Source organism: Pteronotus mesoamericanus, unplaced genomic scaffold, assembly GCF_021234165.1.
Source record: "Pteronotus mesoamericanus isolate MK-2021 breed Mesoamerican mustached bat unplaced genomic scaffold, CSHL_Meso_final contig_202, whole genome shotgun sequence".
NCBI classification, from domain to species: Eukaryota; Metazoa; Chordata; class Mammalia; order Chiroptera; family Mormoopidae; genus Pteronotus; species Pteronotus mesoamericanus.
In genome coordinates, this window is record NW_026555086.1 from 7,126,684 (window position 1) to 7,143,518 (window position 16,835).

The 16,835-nt window shown below is 46.2% G+C and overlaps 2 protein-coding genes across 2 annotated transcripts in view; both read left to right on the top strand.

Moving 5' to 3' along the window:
- Positions 1-15,647, top strand: part of LPCAT2 (lysophosphatidylcholine acyltransferase 2) — a 53,982-nt gene extending 38,335 nt beyond the window's left edge. The window contains exons 12-14 of the mRNA XM_054570346.1: positions 8,101-8,199; positions 11,834-11,969; positions 15,295-15,647. Of these exons, the coding sequence (XP_054426321.1) occupies positions 8,101-8,199; positions 11,834-11,969; positions 15,295-15,482 (423 nt within the window). The 3' untranslated portion in view covers positions 15,483-15,647. The remainder of the gene's footprint in view (positions 1-8,100; positions 8,200-11,833; positions 11,970-15,294) is intronic.
- On the top strand, positions 2,635-3,372 carry CAPNS2 (calpain small subunit 2). The gene has a single exon (XM_054570347.1). The coding sequence runs from the start codon at positions 2,635-2,637 to the stop codon at positions 3,370-3,372; it is 738 nt and encodes a 245-aa protein (XP_054426322.1).
- Positions 15,648-16,835: the final 1,188 nt, after the last annotated feature.

Below are 16,835 nucleotides of genomic sequence, written 5' to 3' on the forward strand. Positions count from 1 at the left end.
GAAAAACCCACCTAAAATTCCTGTGGAATTTCAAGAGACCCTGAATAACCAAAACAATACTGCAAACTAAGAACAAAGTTGGAAGCCTTACACTTCCTGATTTCAAAACGTACTACAAAGCTGCAGTAATCAAAACAGTGTGTACTGGCACAGAGACAGCCATATAAACCAATGGAATAGAATAGAAATCCCAAAAATACACCCTGTGATTTCAGACAAGGGTGCCAAGACCACCCAGTGGATAAAGAATAGTTTTTTTCAATACATGGTGCTAGGAGAGCTGGATTACCTCATGCACAGGAATGAAGTGGACCCTAACCTTACACCATATAAAAATTTACTCAAAATGGATCAAAGACCTAAACACAAGAGCTAAAAATATTATTAAAAAGAGCTAAAACTGTTGTTTTGCTTTAGACAAAAACATAGGGGGAAAGCCTTGTGACATTAGATTTCTCAGTGATTTCTTAGACATGACACCAAAAGCACAAGCAACAATATAAAAATTAGATAAATGAGACTATTTACAAATAAAAACTTTTGTGCATCAAAAGACACTATCAACAGAGTGGAAAGGCAGCCTATATGGATGGACTAAAATATTTACAAATAACATACCTGGTAAGGGGTTAATATCCAAAGCACATAAAGACCAACAACTCAACAATTATTTTTTTTAATTAAAAAATAGCAAAGAACTTATATAGACATTCCTCCAAAGAAGATATACAAATGATCAACCAGTCTATGAAAAGGTTCTCAATATCAATAATTAGGAAAATTAAAACTACTCACATCAAATGATGTGAGAATGGCTATGTTTAAAAAAAAAAAGAAAATAAGTGTTGCCAAGGATATGGAGAAATTGGAACCCTTATGCACTGTTGGTGGGAATGTAAAACAGTGTGGCCACTATGGAAAAAAGTATAATGGCTCCTCAAAAAATTAAGAATAGAATTACCATATGATCTAGCAATTCTATAATTCTTCTAGGTGTATCTCCAAAAGAAAGCAGGAACTTGAAGAAATATTTGTACATCCATGGTCATAGCAGCATTATTCACAATATCCAAAAGGTGGAAACAACCCAAGCATCCACCGGTGGATGAGTGGGTAAACAAAACATGTTATATACCAAAAAGGGAATGTTATTTAGCTTGAAAAAGGAAATGCCGATACATGCTACAACACGGATGAAACTTGAAGACGTTATACTAAGTGAAACAAGCTCGTCACAGAAGGGCAAACCGTCTGGCTCAACTTTGAGGAGGTACCTAGAGCAATTTAATTTGTACAGACATAAAGTGGAGCTGTGGTGGCTGGAACCTAGCGAGAGGCAGGAACAGAAGTTACTCTTTACTGGGCACAGAACTCTGGTTTCACAGGATGAACAATTTATCTGGGGACGGATGGTGGCGGTGGTTACACAGCCATGGGAATGTGCTGAACGCCACTGGACCGTATGCTTAAAAATGGCTAAGATGGTAAATTTTATGTTATGTGTTTTATTACAATTTTTTTTTTTTTAGTTTAAAAGAACTTTAAAAAGACTCTGAAAAGGACCTACTGCATGATTCCATTGATTTCAGGTACAAAAATGAACCGATGGTGTTAGATGCCCAGAGAGCGGTAACCCCTGAGAGAAGAGAGTCTGTCAGTCTAGGACAGAGGCCCGAAGAGGCTGCCAGGGGGCGGGTGATAGTCTGTTTCTTCACATGGCTGTGCACGGCCCGTGTGGGTTGCGTGAGCTAGACCTCTGTGGTTTGTACGTTTTTCTATATAAACGTCGCACTTGAGGAAAGATCCCAGTAATGCAGGTCATGAACCACACAGCAGACTACGGAATCAGAACCTCTGCATTTAAAAATCCCTCTTCCAAGTTTTTCTTTAAAAACAAACAAAAAAAAGATTTTATTTATTTTTTGAACAAGGGGAAGGAAGGAGAAAGAGAGGGAGAAAAACATCAGTGGTTGCCTCTCGCACGCACCCCAACACAGGACCTGGCCCACAACCCAGGCATGTGCCCTGACCAGGAATCAAACTGGCGAACTTTCCGTTTGCGGGACGATGCCCAACCTACTGAGCCGCACCGGTCAGGGCCCAAGTTTCTCATAAGAACATTGGATTTTGGAAATCTTTGCTAAAGGAAGGGGGTTAGGTAAGTAGGCTTCCGTTGCCCAAGAATTCTTCAGTTCTACTGCTGGAAAAGAATTTCTCACTTTCCTTGAATCATTCACCTTCTGTTAGGAAAACGCCTGTTATCTTGCTGGGGCTGAGAAAGAGCTCTAAGAGCAATGACATACAGAAATGTGTAGTTTACATATTCATTTACAAATATGATTGCTTCTCATTTGTCCGACGTACTATAATTTATGAATAGTTATTAGCTATATGAGGAGCATTGATTGGAAGAGCTCAGTATTTTATTGAGCGCCCCCTCCTTACACATGGCAGGTGCTAGGACCTAATGGAATGCAGGCAGCTTCAGTGGGAGCTGAGGCATCGCACTGCAGGGTGTGGCTCAGCGGGAACAGGTACAGAAAAGCCAGTTCTTCCACACGTGAGCTCCTCAGACTCCATTTCAGCCCTCTTCATCTATCTCCAAGGCTTGCGGCAGCTTGTGAAGCTGAAATCATGTTTCTCGCAAAGGCTTTTTTGGAAGGAGCGGATAGGGGCCTTGGGGAAGCCTTTGGAGGCCTTCTTGGAGGCGGCGGTCAGCGAGGAGGAGGAAATATTGGAGGGCTGGTTGGAGGCATTGTGAATTTTATCAGCGAGGCTGCAGCTGCTCAGTACACCCCAGAGCCGCCCCCCACCCAGCAGCATTTCACCAACGTGGAGGCCCACGAAAGTGAGGAAGTCAGGCGGTTCCGGCACCAATTTGCACAGCTGGCGGGACCGGACATGGAGGTGGGTGCCACCGATCTGATGAACATTCTCAACAAAATCCTTTCTAAGCACAAGGATCTGAAGACCGACGGCTTTAGCCTCGACACCTGCCGAAGCATCGTGTCCGTCATGGACAATGACACGAACGGGAAGCTGGGCTTTGAGGAATTTAAGTATCTGTGGAACAACCTGAAGAAATGGCAGTGTGTGTACAAGCAGTATGACCAGGACCACTCTGGGTCCCTGAGCAGTTCTCAGCTGCGGGGGGCTCTGCAGGCAGCCGGCTTCCAGCTCAACGAGCAGCTGTACCAGATGATCGTCCGCCGGTACGCCGACGACGACGGGAGCATGGACTTTAACAACTTCATCTGCTGCCTGGTCCGCCTGGATGCCATGTTCCGAGCCTTCAAATCCCTGGACAGAGATGCGGATGGGCTGATCCAGGTGTCCATCCAAGAGTGGCTGCAGCTGACCATGTACTCCTGAGTGGGGCACGAGAAGGCGGGCCCGCCCCGGAGGCCAAGGGCTGGACGGCCGGAGGCCGTGCCGCGTCCCGTAGCCGCCATTTCCCGGCCACCTGTCCCACGCCCCTACCTGCGTCTGGACTTGCGCCGCTTTTTACTGCTTCATTAAAACAGATTTGCCATGAGAAGTGTTGTCAGTGGTGTGGGCAGCTGCTGTTTGAGACGCGGGAGGTGATCCTAGATGTGATGGGGTGCAGGGAGGAGCCCTGAGGGACTGGATTTGAGTGGCTTGTTGCTCATTTGGTGATCAAATTCCCCCCAAGGAGCAGGACATGTGTTGTTGTTAAGAATGAAATTTTGAAAAAAAAAAATTGCAATAAATCAAGAAAACACTCAGGAGATGCATTTTTTTCCCTTTAAAAGGTGAGGAGGGGGGAAGTTCAAAATCTGTTTTTCCTCTTAATTTTACAGCTGGTATTTCCATTATGTAAAAGAAAAATGAAAAATGCTTTCCTGGAATCCTATTGAACTGTATAGAAACAAGTTCAGGAATGTGGAATGAAGCCATTTTATATAAGGGTAGTTTTGTTGTTTTTTTTTAAATGGTGGAGCAACTATCTAAAATTCTAGAATTCTTTAGGTGGAGAAAAAGCACGTAGCAATTTTTTTTGTTTCGATATTTGTAAAGCGAGTCAAGGGCATCAGGGAATGTCTGGCTGCTTTAAGGATGAAGCGATTGCTGATCACTCCGGCATGTACTTCAGACGCAGCCAGGCACGCCCAGCTTTCAGCCCGCTCCTGCTCCTGTGGTGTCTTGCCTGCCTTGGAACAAGGACTATTTTTTTTTTATTGTTTATGCTATTACAGTTGTCCCCACCCTTCTCCCCCACCCCCACCCCCACCCAGCCCCCTCCCCTCAGGCATTGTCTGTGTTCTATGGCTAATCCCTTCCCCTCCTTTCATCCATCCTCCCCCTCCCCGGCCCCTCTGACAGCTGTCAGTCTGTTCCCTGTACCCACGCCTCTGTTTCTATTTTGTTCATTAGTTTATTTTGGAACAAAGAATACTTTGTGGTGGCTGTTGCTTCTCTCTGAAAACCAGGCAGGAGAAAAAGTAAACAATGAAAGAAAGAAAAAAAAACCAACTTAACGTAAATCCTCATCAGGCCTGTGTGGTATATAAAACAATATAGAGAAATATATGTCAGTATTGCAGGCTCTTTATTGCAGCATCCTCAGCCCTGGCTGGCCTTCAGACTCACGCTGAGGGGTCCTGATGCGGAGCCCCTCTCCAAGTGAGTTATCGCAGAATCTTCCGTGGGCCAGGGGTGCCAGCCACGGCTCTAAAGGAAGGCTGTCTCACAGCGTTTTCCAAACGTCTCACCCAGAACAGCCCCGGCAGAGGAGTCCGTAAGGGCAGCGTCCAGAGAAGGAAGACAGGCCTGCTGGGAAGCTGACAGCCCGAAGCCAGGGTAGTCCTGCCTTTCTTGTGCAAGTGGCCCTTGGTTTGGTTTTATCGTTTTGATTCAGGTGGTGAGAGCTGGGCAAGAAGAATCCAGAATCCAATCTGGTGCGCGGAGACTCTGCCAGGGAGGCCCCGTCTGCAGGTGCTCAGCTCACGGGCCTGGTACCCGACCGGTTACCCCTCCTGCTTGCCTGGTTTTCAGCCCATTTCCTCTCTCTGCCAGCTACTTCGGAGGCTCCTCCTGAGTTAGAAGATAAATTCTTCCCTTCTCTTTTGACTCATTTAGAGGAAAGTTGTAGCTGTGGAAGTGGCGTGACTGGTTTGTTAACCGCCCTCCGCTGCCGGTGGGAAATCCCCAGGGGAATTAAAAGGAGGTGACTTTTTGGCCTCTGTGGTCACCGTCATCTCCATCACATAATATTTATGAAACCACGTGCACATAATCCTGCACTGAGCCAAGCACACGGGGCACCTCCACCGGGCTCAAGGGCTTGGTGACTTGAGCGTGGCCTAGTGTGCTGCTCAGACCAGGTGTGGCAGGGTCGGTGTGAGGCTGCTTCCAGCAGCCACACATTAACATCAGGACCTGCATCTTAGGGTGTGCCTACCAATTGCGTTAGGCATGGGTGTGGGAACGTGGCCTGGAAAGGGGGAAGCTGCCAATGCGCCTTTTAGGGCCTCAGAATATCGAGTTATAATTTAACCTTTCCACGCGGTGGTTGTGGGAAGGGCGATGTAGCCACACTTCTTTCCCTCACTTCGTTTTAAATATTTTATAAACATTAAGACAATGACCTCCCACTGCGGGTGGTAGGAGGTATTTCTCTTGCTCCTCAAGTTCAGGGCCCCCAGCTCTTGTGACCGCTTTTCCGCCCGCACACACAAAGGGTCCCGCAGTCCCCCACAGGTTTCTTCCCTGTGTTCTCCTCAGAGAACAGAACATTTTGCATGTTTATACAAACACATTTGATACAAATTAATGTTGTATAAAACTTGAACAAATAACCTCAGTCTCTAGAGCGTATGCTACAACATTCAGTCCAAACTCTGGATTTTTCCAAGTAACCAAATCTTTGGCCTAGAATGAATAATGAAATTTCTTAGTTTTCATCCAATAGTTGATGGTCTAAAGACACATTTTTCAATGTAAGAGGGAGTGTTTACCAGATACATATTTTTTTTAACTTTGACATTTCAACATGGGAGAATGAATACCTGTAGCTTAAGTAAAGGTCTTTGATTCCTGTAACTCCCTCCCATTATTTTAAAATTTCTAGTATTAAATATTGCAATCAATATAGTACAGTGAAAATTATATTTGTTTATAAAAAAATTTTGTGAAATTTCAGCCTCTACATTTTTTAATGTTAAAATACCCCATATGATTTTGAAAAACACCTTCATCTTGATATCATACACTGAATTCTATAACCTTTAGCAGGAAAAAGTACTATAAGCTGTGTACCTAAGAACAGCACATCTCCAAAAATATTCAACATTTGTATATTATTTTAAAATCACTTTTAAAATATTTTTGGAGTTGCTCCAGCCACTGTGGCTCAGTTGGTTGGATGTCGTCCCATAACTGAAAGGTTGCAGGTTCGATTCCCAGTCAGGGCACATGCCTGGGTTGCGGTTTGATCCTAGCCCAGGCCCGGGTGTATGCAACCCCAGGTGTGGACGCATACATTCCCTGGTCCCGGAAGGGCGCATACAGGAGGCAACCAATCGACGCTTCCCTCTCTCATTGATGTTTCTATCTCTCCCTACTCTCCCTACCACTCTGTCTTTAAAAAAAAAGAAAACAAAATATTTTTAGGGTAACAGTGCATCTATGTTTACAAGTTGAGTCATGTAGCAACCTCAGTCAGAAATCTCATCAAGTAGTATAGCACAACTAATCCATAGTGGGGCCTTACAAATATTTTTGAATGTGGCTGTTGATCTTGAAATGCTCTTAGAAATACTTACTTCAAATATTTCCTTGTAATGCTAAGTGGATAAAACAATATAATTCCTAGAAATTGGTAATTACCTATAATTACCAACATGGGTAGAAATATCCTCTTAAGGAATATCCAGAATATTCAGAATACCTCTTCCCTGACTTTTTTGGGTAACTGAGAATTTACTGTATTTGAACACTAATACTCCTTTGGACCTCGAGAGTATCTTCAAAGACTCAGTCTTCTTCTCTGGCCACATAGTCATAGCCGAGTCTGATTTATGTGACAATCACACTCTTATTGATGCCAAGCATTTGTTAAACTCTGAGGTCCCGCCCTAGCGATGCTGTTGCTACTAGTTCGCTGCTTATCTGGGAACTCATCACTTGCCTGATGTTGCTGCCAAAATGATCCTGACACCTGGGATTGTAGTCACAATGCTGTTTATGGTTCTCTTTCCTCTTCCTCCTCCCCTTTCGTCCTTGCCATCTTTCCGTCCTCTCCCCATCTCTCTTCTTTCTCCTCCCTCCTTTCCTTCTTTCTAGCCTCACCCTCCCTCCTTCCCTGCCTTGCCCCTTCCTTCCTTTCTCCCTCCCTGCCTTCTGGCCACTCCGTCTCCTCGCGGTTCCTGTCCCAGCGAGTGGTTCGCGTGTGGGAAAGTGTGGTGCTGAGGCAGCCAGGGTTGGGGTGACTTGCATGCCCTGATGAAATACCTCCTGGCTGTATGGGTCCTGGTGTCGTAGTGGTTAGGCTCAGTTTGCGGAGGCTGAGACATGCTGGATCTTCTGGGGCCCGGGGTCAGTCACCACGGGGCTGCTGGAGCTGCTCGGGTTTGCTCCCTTGCTGCTGGTTTCTTGCCGATTAAGCCTGGAAAGAAGGACAGACGTCCCTGGGACTGCTGCCTCAACTTGCCCTTGTCCTCTCTCTTTCTTTTTCTGCAGGTAAAGGGTTGCTTAGTGACCCTTTAGTGACTCGTTGATGTCGGCCATCGTGGCAGGGCCACCATCGATGGGGGAGGGAATACTTCGGCCCCACCTGGGATACAAGTCTTAGATCCTACCTCCCAGAGGGGCTCTGGATGCCACAGAGCCCCTCTAAATGAGCCTCAGTGATGTTTGCATTCGTTGCTAAACAGAAATAACGTTTTCTTCCTGTGAACCGGGAGTGGGGGGCCACCTGCTTGCTGTCCTGCCTCACTTTTTTCCAAACAGGCTCAGCTCATGATGATGTTGAGGTGCATGGCATCCCTGAACATTGCCTTGCGGAGAGGCGGCGGGGGGAGTGTTTAGTAGCAGTTCCACTCGTGTCCCTGCTAATCGATGTCTCCCATCCCCTCTCAGAACCACGATGGCAGCATCGACTTCCGGGAGTACGTGATTGGCCTGGCCGTCTTGTGCAACCCCGCCAACACCGAGGAGATCATCCAGGTGGCATTTAAGGTACCGTTGGCCCTGCGGAGAACGTCGGGGCCTGCCTCATAAACAAGTGTTGACTCTAAGTGTATTATTTGAAAGGCAGTGAACCCACTACATGAGTTTATAGATCCGCTGTGACAGGCACACGAGGGTAATGTGGTTAAGACAATCGCTGCTGAGGAGGAAGGAAACACAGGCATCCGTTTAAGCGAAAAGGTCTCTGGAAGCAGCCCAGGCGGCCACCGCATCAAAATCCAAGAGCAGGTGATTTCACAAATCAGCTTAAAAAATTATCTCTTTCCTGCCTCCCGGGTTCCAAGCCCTGAAGTGAGGTTTATAAATAAATGGCACCTGTCACTAGGCATCCTCAGTCATCCTACAGAGTTCTGATCTGTCTGTCCATCCACGCTCTCTATGTCCGAGGTCATCTTGGAGGTATTTTCCCATTGGAGTTCATTTTTTTGGAGGTGGTGTTAGGTGAACTCCATCAAAAATGTCCCCAGCGCCCACCCTCTAGGTTTTCCTGTGGTATCGCATATATTTTCACAGCAGTGTTAGGGGACAGATGAATAAGACCATGGCCCCCATCCCAGCAGAACTGGATGGAGGTTTGAAATATGAGGAGCCTGATTTCATTTACCACTCCCATGTGCAAAAAAGAGGGCGGGGAAGACATGCCCAAAGTGTGTTTTGAGTTTTTCTGGGTTGTACGGTGCTTCATCTCATTAGTATTTAAATGGCACGCTCCCTTCAGAATCCTAACCATGTACGGCCTGCTCGCAAGTAAAACAGAAACCCCACCTCCCTCCTGTCTCACGCGGTGGCTACAGATCCGCTCAGTGAGCATGTGCTGGGTTCTGTGCTTTGCGGCCCCAGCAGCGGGAGGACCTTCTCGCGCCCGCCTCCTCCTCTCGTTCCTTCCTGATTTTCTCTGAGAAGACAAGCCCTTGAGATCCCAACAAGTTTTTCCCGCTGCTCCCTAGACAGACTGGCTTTCAGAGCCCTTTTGCCCACCGCAGGGACCAGCAGGGACAGCCGCAGGAATGTTCGTGCCGTCTGTCCTTGGCCCAGGAGTCCCCACGTCTACATTGTTATGTCAGGTCGGTTTAAACCGAGTTAACGGCGAGGCCTGGGAAGAACCTGCGCGGCTGATGCTTAGCGGACGGCGAGAAGGCCAGGGCCAGAATGTCTTCCAAGTCGAAAACTTTGGGCTCTCACAGCCCTTATTCATCATAAAACCTAAAATTAGACCCGTAGCTAACTCGTTCCGACCCAGATACTTCTGTTTCTGTTTGGGGGCTGTATGCGTAATTATAAGTTTGGTTGGGCAAATGTGCACTTCAGGTTTACCAATGAAAGACCTGCTAGGAAATGTGGCCCTTAATCACAGTAATGACTGTTTTTAAAGATGTCTTGCGATTTTGTGTAGCCTGGACCTTGGTTTGGGGGACAGAGTGAGGAAAGGAGGGCCTAAAACTATAATTAGCTCTTTTTTCAGGAAGGCAGGGTCTGCTTTATATTGGTTATTTTTTAGCCTTCTTGGATGTGTTTGAAAATATTCTGCCATGCTTTATATTTGCATATGCACACACACACGCATATGTGTGTGTACATACATGTGTGTACATATATGTGTGTACATATGTGTGTATACATACGTGTGTGTGTGTGTGTGTGTGTGTGTGTGATCCAGTCACATTCTTTGATTTGGGCAGCACGTCACAGTTAACGCCCCATCTCTGACCTCGTTCCATCCTCACAGTGGCCCTAGAGGTAGGATGTCGGTCCGAGTTCCTCGGTCGTGGCCGCGGGCACAGCTCCGGCTGAGGGCCCGTGTGAGGGCGACAGGGGGCCTCCAGGAGCGACTCTGCATTCTCCCCGGGCCCTCCGGCGAGGAGGGGCCAGGCCCGCTCTGCCCTTCGCTCCCACGGCGGGCGGGCCCAGCCAGGCTTGGGCCGTGTCTGAGGAAGATTTTGATTCAGGATTTGACAGTGTTCTGGGCACAGGGAGCTGTCACTCCCCCAACGGAAACTTGGGTGTTAAACTTTCCACCAGAGCCTGGGCTGCCCATTAGATCTGGGGACTGAGGAGCAGGGAAACCGTCGGGAGTGATGAGTAATTGAGGGAAATCGGGTGTTTCAGGGACGGGAGCGTCTGGGGTAGTGTGACGAAGGACAGATGGGAGGAAGTGGAAGTCCCTGGCAGGGACGCACGGACCCATGAAGGGAACTTAATATGGAAGTGAGAGCCACCAAAGACCCCGTGTGGAGCGGGTGAGAACCGCTCAGGACGAAGACCCTCAACAAAGCCCAGAGCCTGTGGGGGGCGGGGGAGGGGGAGCGGCCGTGGGGCGGGACCTGGCAGCCACTCTCTCAAGTCTCAGGCCCAGAAAGAGCCCTGGGGCTGCAGTTTGGGAAAACAAATGCTAATTCCCTTCCCTAGTCCATCTATCTCCGCCCCCAGTAGAGGCTGAGCTGTGGAAAAGGGAGTGGAAGTGAGCGCTTCCTCAGCCGCAGGCAGCCAATCACAACTTCAGAGGTATTTTTCTCCTCTCACCTACTGGACAATTACAACACTATCCTGTATTTGCTGGTTGTTCATTTCACGGTTACCACACCTTACCTAGTGGCTGGGGTTTCTTCTAGTTTTTGATCACGTGTTTGGTCAGAAGTAGGTATCGTAACAGCAGGAACTTGAGATGCTCTCTGCCAGGATACTGCTTCTGGGACCTTGGGAGAGTGACCTGACTTTCTCCCCTGGAAGACGGGGCTAAGACGGCACTGACCATACCCAAGGCTATTGTGAGGGTTAATGAGTCAACGCATATGCAGTGATCTGAATACTTTTGATCAGGACTTGCACAGACTAAGTGCTTCTATTATTAAAAAAAAATGTAATGCCAGGGAGAGGATTTGAATACGGGATATTAATTATCCATGAGCTCTTCTGTGCTGCAGCTGGGCTTAAAACACCCGTCCATTCCATCACTCCTGGCCTCTAACTGATACGCGTCCCGTCTTGGATTCCGTATAAAGCCTTCCCTCCCCACGTCCCTCCTGCTTCTCCACCCCAGACCCGCAGTAGGTTTTCCCGTCTCCAGCTTGGTTAACCTTCTGCCCCCAACCCCTCCCCCATGCTCCGCCGCAAAGAGCCCCATCTGTTCGCACATGATCACACCAGGGCCCTAACCGCCGCCGTAATCCTCCTGGGTCCGGGAGAGGCGTCCTCTTTCCGCCATGGTCTGCTGCCTGCTTGTCCTTCTGCCCCCTGACCTGGGCGCCGAGCAACCACCAGCCAGTCCTTGTATATTCTGGGAATCTCTCCCTAATTTAAGTTCTAAGACCCAACTCACACGTCACCTCCGCCGTCCGTCCAGCCTTCCCTGACCTCCTGGGGTCGGAGTCATCTTTCTCTCCTCCACAGGACTCCCGTGTCCTTTGTCCTTTGCACCGTGGTAGCCTCTATTTTTACTCTGTCTCTTTCCACCACTGACCCCGAAGTGCCGCGCGGGCAGCAGACACCCTGCTTTCTCCATGAACTATCCCCGGCCCTGGCACAGGGCACGCTCCTGTGGTTAAAGAGTTGATTTCCCGAGATTGTCCCATGCCAGTGCTGCTCTGCGGGAGCCAAGCCTGACCTTTCGTTTTGCTTCCTGCAGCTCTTTGACGTGGACGAGGACGGCTACATAACGGAGGGGGAGTTTTCCAGCATTCTGCAGGCTTCCCTCGGGGTGCCCGACCTCGACATCTCTGGTCTCTTCAAGGAAATAGCCCAGGGGGATTCTGTGTCCTATGGTGAGTGGGAAGCGTGGCTCCTGACGCAGTTTGCAAAGACAGAGGGTCCAGATGATGCGCTGGCTCTCACACGCGACCATTGTTGCCCTCCACTAATTATGTTAACAACAATCGTGATGATGGTGCTGACTGTAAAATAGCTGTAGTGGTGTCATGGTAGTAGCTCGCTACTGAGGACTTACCACACGCTAAGTGCTCCGCTAAACATTTTATATGTGTTAACTCATTTATTCCTTACAGCAAGCGTATTTAATCAGTGCTCTTTATTATTCTTATTTTACTGAGATGCAAAGAATTTCAGTTAGTTACCAAACGTCACCCAGCTAGAGGGTGCTGGAACCAGGATTCCAGAGCCAAGACCGTCTGGCTGTAGAGCCCGCCCTCTTGACCTCCACACCTGAGTGCCTGTCACATCTCTCAGACCCACTGCCCCTCCTTGAGGAGCCTTTCCTTTCGGCCATCAGTGTGGACAAGCAACGCTGAGCACGTTCCCCCACTGGGCGGTAACCACAGTAGAGAGAAGGGGCTGAGGGGTCAGCCATAATAGGAGCAGCCAAGCCATCTATTGATGTTTACTGTTAGCAGCTGACATAAGCTTTCGCGGTCACTGTCCCACGTCATGCCGGTGGCACCTCTGCGGGGGAGGGACTATTGAGGAGGAAGACCTTACGGCCAAGTGGCAGGTTCATCCATCGGCGACTGACCTTTCTCCCAGTGCCTTCAAGACCCTCAGCAGAACTCCTCCCATGGGGCTGACGGTGGCGCCTCAGTTTCCACAGGTCTCAGGGCAGTCATTGAGAAACACACCACCACAGAGAGACGGGAGTGACCGTTTCCCTGCCTGAGCTTTGATGTGGTCACAGAAGTCAGGGCGGCTTACTTTCCCGGTCTCTTCCCTTGGGCTGGAAGAGGATTCCTCTTGAATGTCTATTTCCTCATGGAGTTCAAAGAGTTTCAGCTTAACTTTTAGGGGATGGGGCAATTAGATCACATACTTCTCCTGCTCTCTGTTTTTAATTACCGTTGATTTGGCTGCCCTTTATTCTAATCTAGGTAATTAAGTGCCTAGGGCACTTAGTCTATTGAGTTCATTTAAGAAAACAAGAAAGATAGGAAAAGTGGGGGAAGGGAGGGAGGGAGAAGGGGAGGGAGGGAAGAAAGGAGGGAGGGAAGGAGGGAATAGGGAAGTTTATACTGTGATAAAACTTATGAGTCATAAAGCCCCTGTGTACTCATTCTCTGACCATTTTTCTTATATAACTAAGACTCTGTTATTACTATTAACCAAATTTTGAGAAACTATTTAGAATAACTTTTAATGGAAGCTAATACTAAAAATTATTTGTAGGCAGTCATGATTTTGCCTATTGGTTTTAATAAATTTTTAGGGAAACCTACATTGCTTGGGGGAGTTCAACCTTTTAATTTTCAGAATATAAGGAATGTCTCCCCTTTGCCATTAGTATACAGCCTACTGTTTGGTTTTCTCTTTTTCTTTTTCTTTTTTGGTTTGTTTGTTTGTCTTTTGCAGGAATGTTTGGAATAGTTAAGTTTATTATTTTATAAAAGAATAGCTATTGAACTATATCATGAACGTGACCTTTTAAATTGTTTTCATTCTTGGGTTTCCTTTAGCCACATTAATGCTGAAATTCCACTTAAAGTTAGTTCACAGCACTTTGTGTAGAAATGAGTTACTCTTTAACGCCACTGGCATCCCCAAAGAGAAGAGAGACCTGGAACTCTTGAACAGATCATAAGTCTTGAAATTAGTTTCAAGATCAACTGAAATGATCAGTTTCAGCAGATCAACTCTTATGCACCCTTATCATAGAAGTCACCCGAGTCCTCTGCCTCTCCGTCACTGAAGCAGACTCATGAGGACGAACCTTTCTTTTGGATGTTCAGAAATAACAATTCATGGCTTGCCTGCTTTGGAACTGTAGAGTGGCTTATGAAGGCAAAATCATGTTGCAGTTGCAAAGAATGATCCAGGCTCAATCTGGTGACTTCCTCAGCACTAAAAGCCTGTTTTCTCATTAAGAGTTGTCAGGCCATCTGATGTGCTATGCAGTAGGCTCTTGGTTGTCAGAGGATTTTTTAAAAAACACACAGAAATAGGACATTGGGTTAAAATCCTTTTGTTATAGACCAAAATAGTGAGCTGATTCAAAGACCAGGTTCCCTTTGCTTTTCTCCACCCAAATAGAAGAGGATAGAAAATTGTCAAGATCGAGAGCAGCATCGTATTGCAGAAACTCCAGGTTCTTGGAGGCTTGCAGTTCAAACTCGGATGGTTAACTTACTAAGCCTTCCAAGCCTCTACTTCAGTTCCTAAATCTAAGGCACTTGAGATGAAAAGAGGTCCGCTTCTCGAAGGGCTTGGGATATGATTTTTATGTATTGTACACTCTTACTTGTTTTTTATGGGTTATAAGTCAGGGCTTAGCTTTTGTAGACTGTGATATCACTGTACCCAAGTTAAGGGTTAAAATAGTTTTAAAAGGCAGTAATGGAAAGTCCTGGGGGTGATAGAATTTTGAAAACCTTTTTATTACAAAAATACAGAACACTGAATAAAAAACATAAACATGGAACATAATGAAGTTTTACAAAGTGACCACTTGTGTAACTACCACTCAGGTCAAGAAATAGAGCTTTTCGAAGACTCTAGAAACCCTTTCCAGCTGCACCCCCTTCTTCCCCCTCACAGGAGACTCTGCCGAGCTGACTCGGAGAGGAGCCCCCACCTTGCTCTCCTTTCACATCTCACCACAAAAGGACACATCTTTAATATTACATTTCAGTTTTCTAAGCTTTTGGAGTTTATGTAATAGACTCATACGATAGGTGTTCGCTTGTGTCGGGCTTTGTTCTTTCAATATGGTGGCTTTAAGATTCACCCACTTTGTGGGCACGCAGCTGTTCATTCACTTTCATTGCCGTATAGCATTATGTTCCACGGATATGTTAAAATTTGTTTATCCATTTCTACTGCTGACAAACCCGTGAGCTGTTTCCATGTTCTACCTGTCATGGTTAAAGTTGCCGTGGACATTCTCCCCGGACACGATACACACCCATTTCTCTACGTTGGGATAGAATTAATCCCAACTCTGGGATAGAATTAATGGGCCCCAGAACATGCATGTCTTCAATTTGACTAGATCATGGAACAACTGTCTTCCCAAGTAGTTAATACAAATTTACGAGGGTTGAGTAATAAGATTTTGCAATAATTATATTAAAGTCATATGTTAATCTGTATCATGTCACAAGAAGATTCCCCACAGTTTATTGGATTTTGTGTCATCCCTTCTTCTAGAGGAATTTAAAAGTTTTGCCCTAAAGCATCCGGAATATGCGAAGATATTTACAACGTACTTAGAACTCCAGGCAAGCCATGTGTTTTCATTGCCCGAGGAAGACCAGGCGCCTCCCCACGATGCGAGCAATAAAGTCAGTCCTGAAAACCACGACGACGAGAGTCCCTCAGACAAGAAAGAGGACTGAAAGCAAGTGTCCCCAGTAAGAAACACAGAGTGGCTTTAACTCGACACGGTGAAGGCATTTATCGAGAGTATTGTAAATAAGATTTATTGAGTAATGATCATGTGTAAAGTGGAAAGCTTTTTTATAAAAATGGTAGACTTTATTAAGATACTTTTATTCACATGTGTAGATCAAGGATTGTGATATTCTTCTTTTCTGTTATATTGTGTTATACTGATTGGTTTACTGGTGATAAAGACGTTTTTGTGGATTTTTCCAGTTTAATTTGCACATCCAAATGAATGAAATGCTCCCACGCACCGATGAGCATTAATCAACATGCTCAAGAGTTTTCTAAGGGGAAAAAAGTACTATTTTGTTCTCTCTAGTTGCTTTCCATTCTGGGAATAAGCATGAAGAGTCTGAGGAACGCTGCAGAATTTTATACCTTTAACTTCAGAGATTCATTGTTTTCCATTTCCATTTCAGTTCCTTGGATCACTGACCATGGCCGGATTAGAAAGGAGAGCCCCGTTAATTAGATGAGACTCATATTAAAAAGCCCTCTCCTCTCCGGCATGCATCCCCATTGTAGGTTTCCTCCACCGCCTGCTAAGGGAGCGCATGCCCTTCTGCATGATCTACTGATTCAGAACTCTTTTTTTACAGACAGTAGCTGTGGCCAAAGGCTATGTGGGGATTGCCTTATTGAAGGTAACATTGATTATCTACCAAGAAAATGAATTGTTGGCCAGGGAGTGTAGTTCAATTTGAGTTGGACAGTTCAGAATGCAGCTCTTGCCCAGTAAATGAATCAGATTTGCTCTGCTGATATAATTTTAGAATTCAGAACTTGTCTGAAACACCTGCAGGGAACACACAAAAGCTTCCAATGCATCACCAAAAGCTAGGGAATCCAAAATCCTAGCAGTCCCCCACCTTGAACCCGAGGCACGAATCTGACAGTGACGTTCTTCCTTTAGGTTAATCAGTAATTTCCCTGTGGTGCCATTTTTATGGGATGTCGTGCACATATGCATATCATCAATATGATTTATGTTTGAAATTTTGACCAAAGGGCCAATTTTTTAATATACGAAAGTAGTTGGTTCAAATTCTGAGTTTAACCTTTGAATTTAAACTCTTTGGCTCAGTTTCTGAATATAATGGCAATTCAGCCCCAAACTAGTTTTTTAAGGCCATTTTTTGACCTAGAAAGTCTTATAAGAGAGGCGTTGGAGTCATGATTTCAAACCAGCTGTCCATAGTCAGCACTTAGTGTTCCAATGTAATGAGTAAATACGTTTTTGGATAATTGCTTACTAAAAACTTTATGAAAGTATTGTTTGCTTTTTATATGTCTTAAAGCTATTT

Coding starts and splice junctions, on each gene's coding strand:
- CAPNS2 (XM_054570347.1), top strand. CDS start 2,635: ATGTTTCTCGCAAAGGCTTTTTTGGAAGGAGCGGATAGGGGCCTTGGG.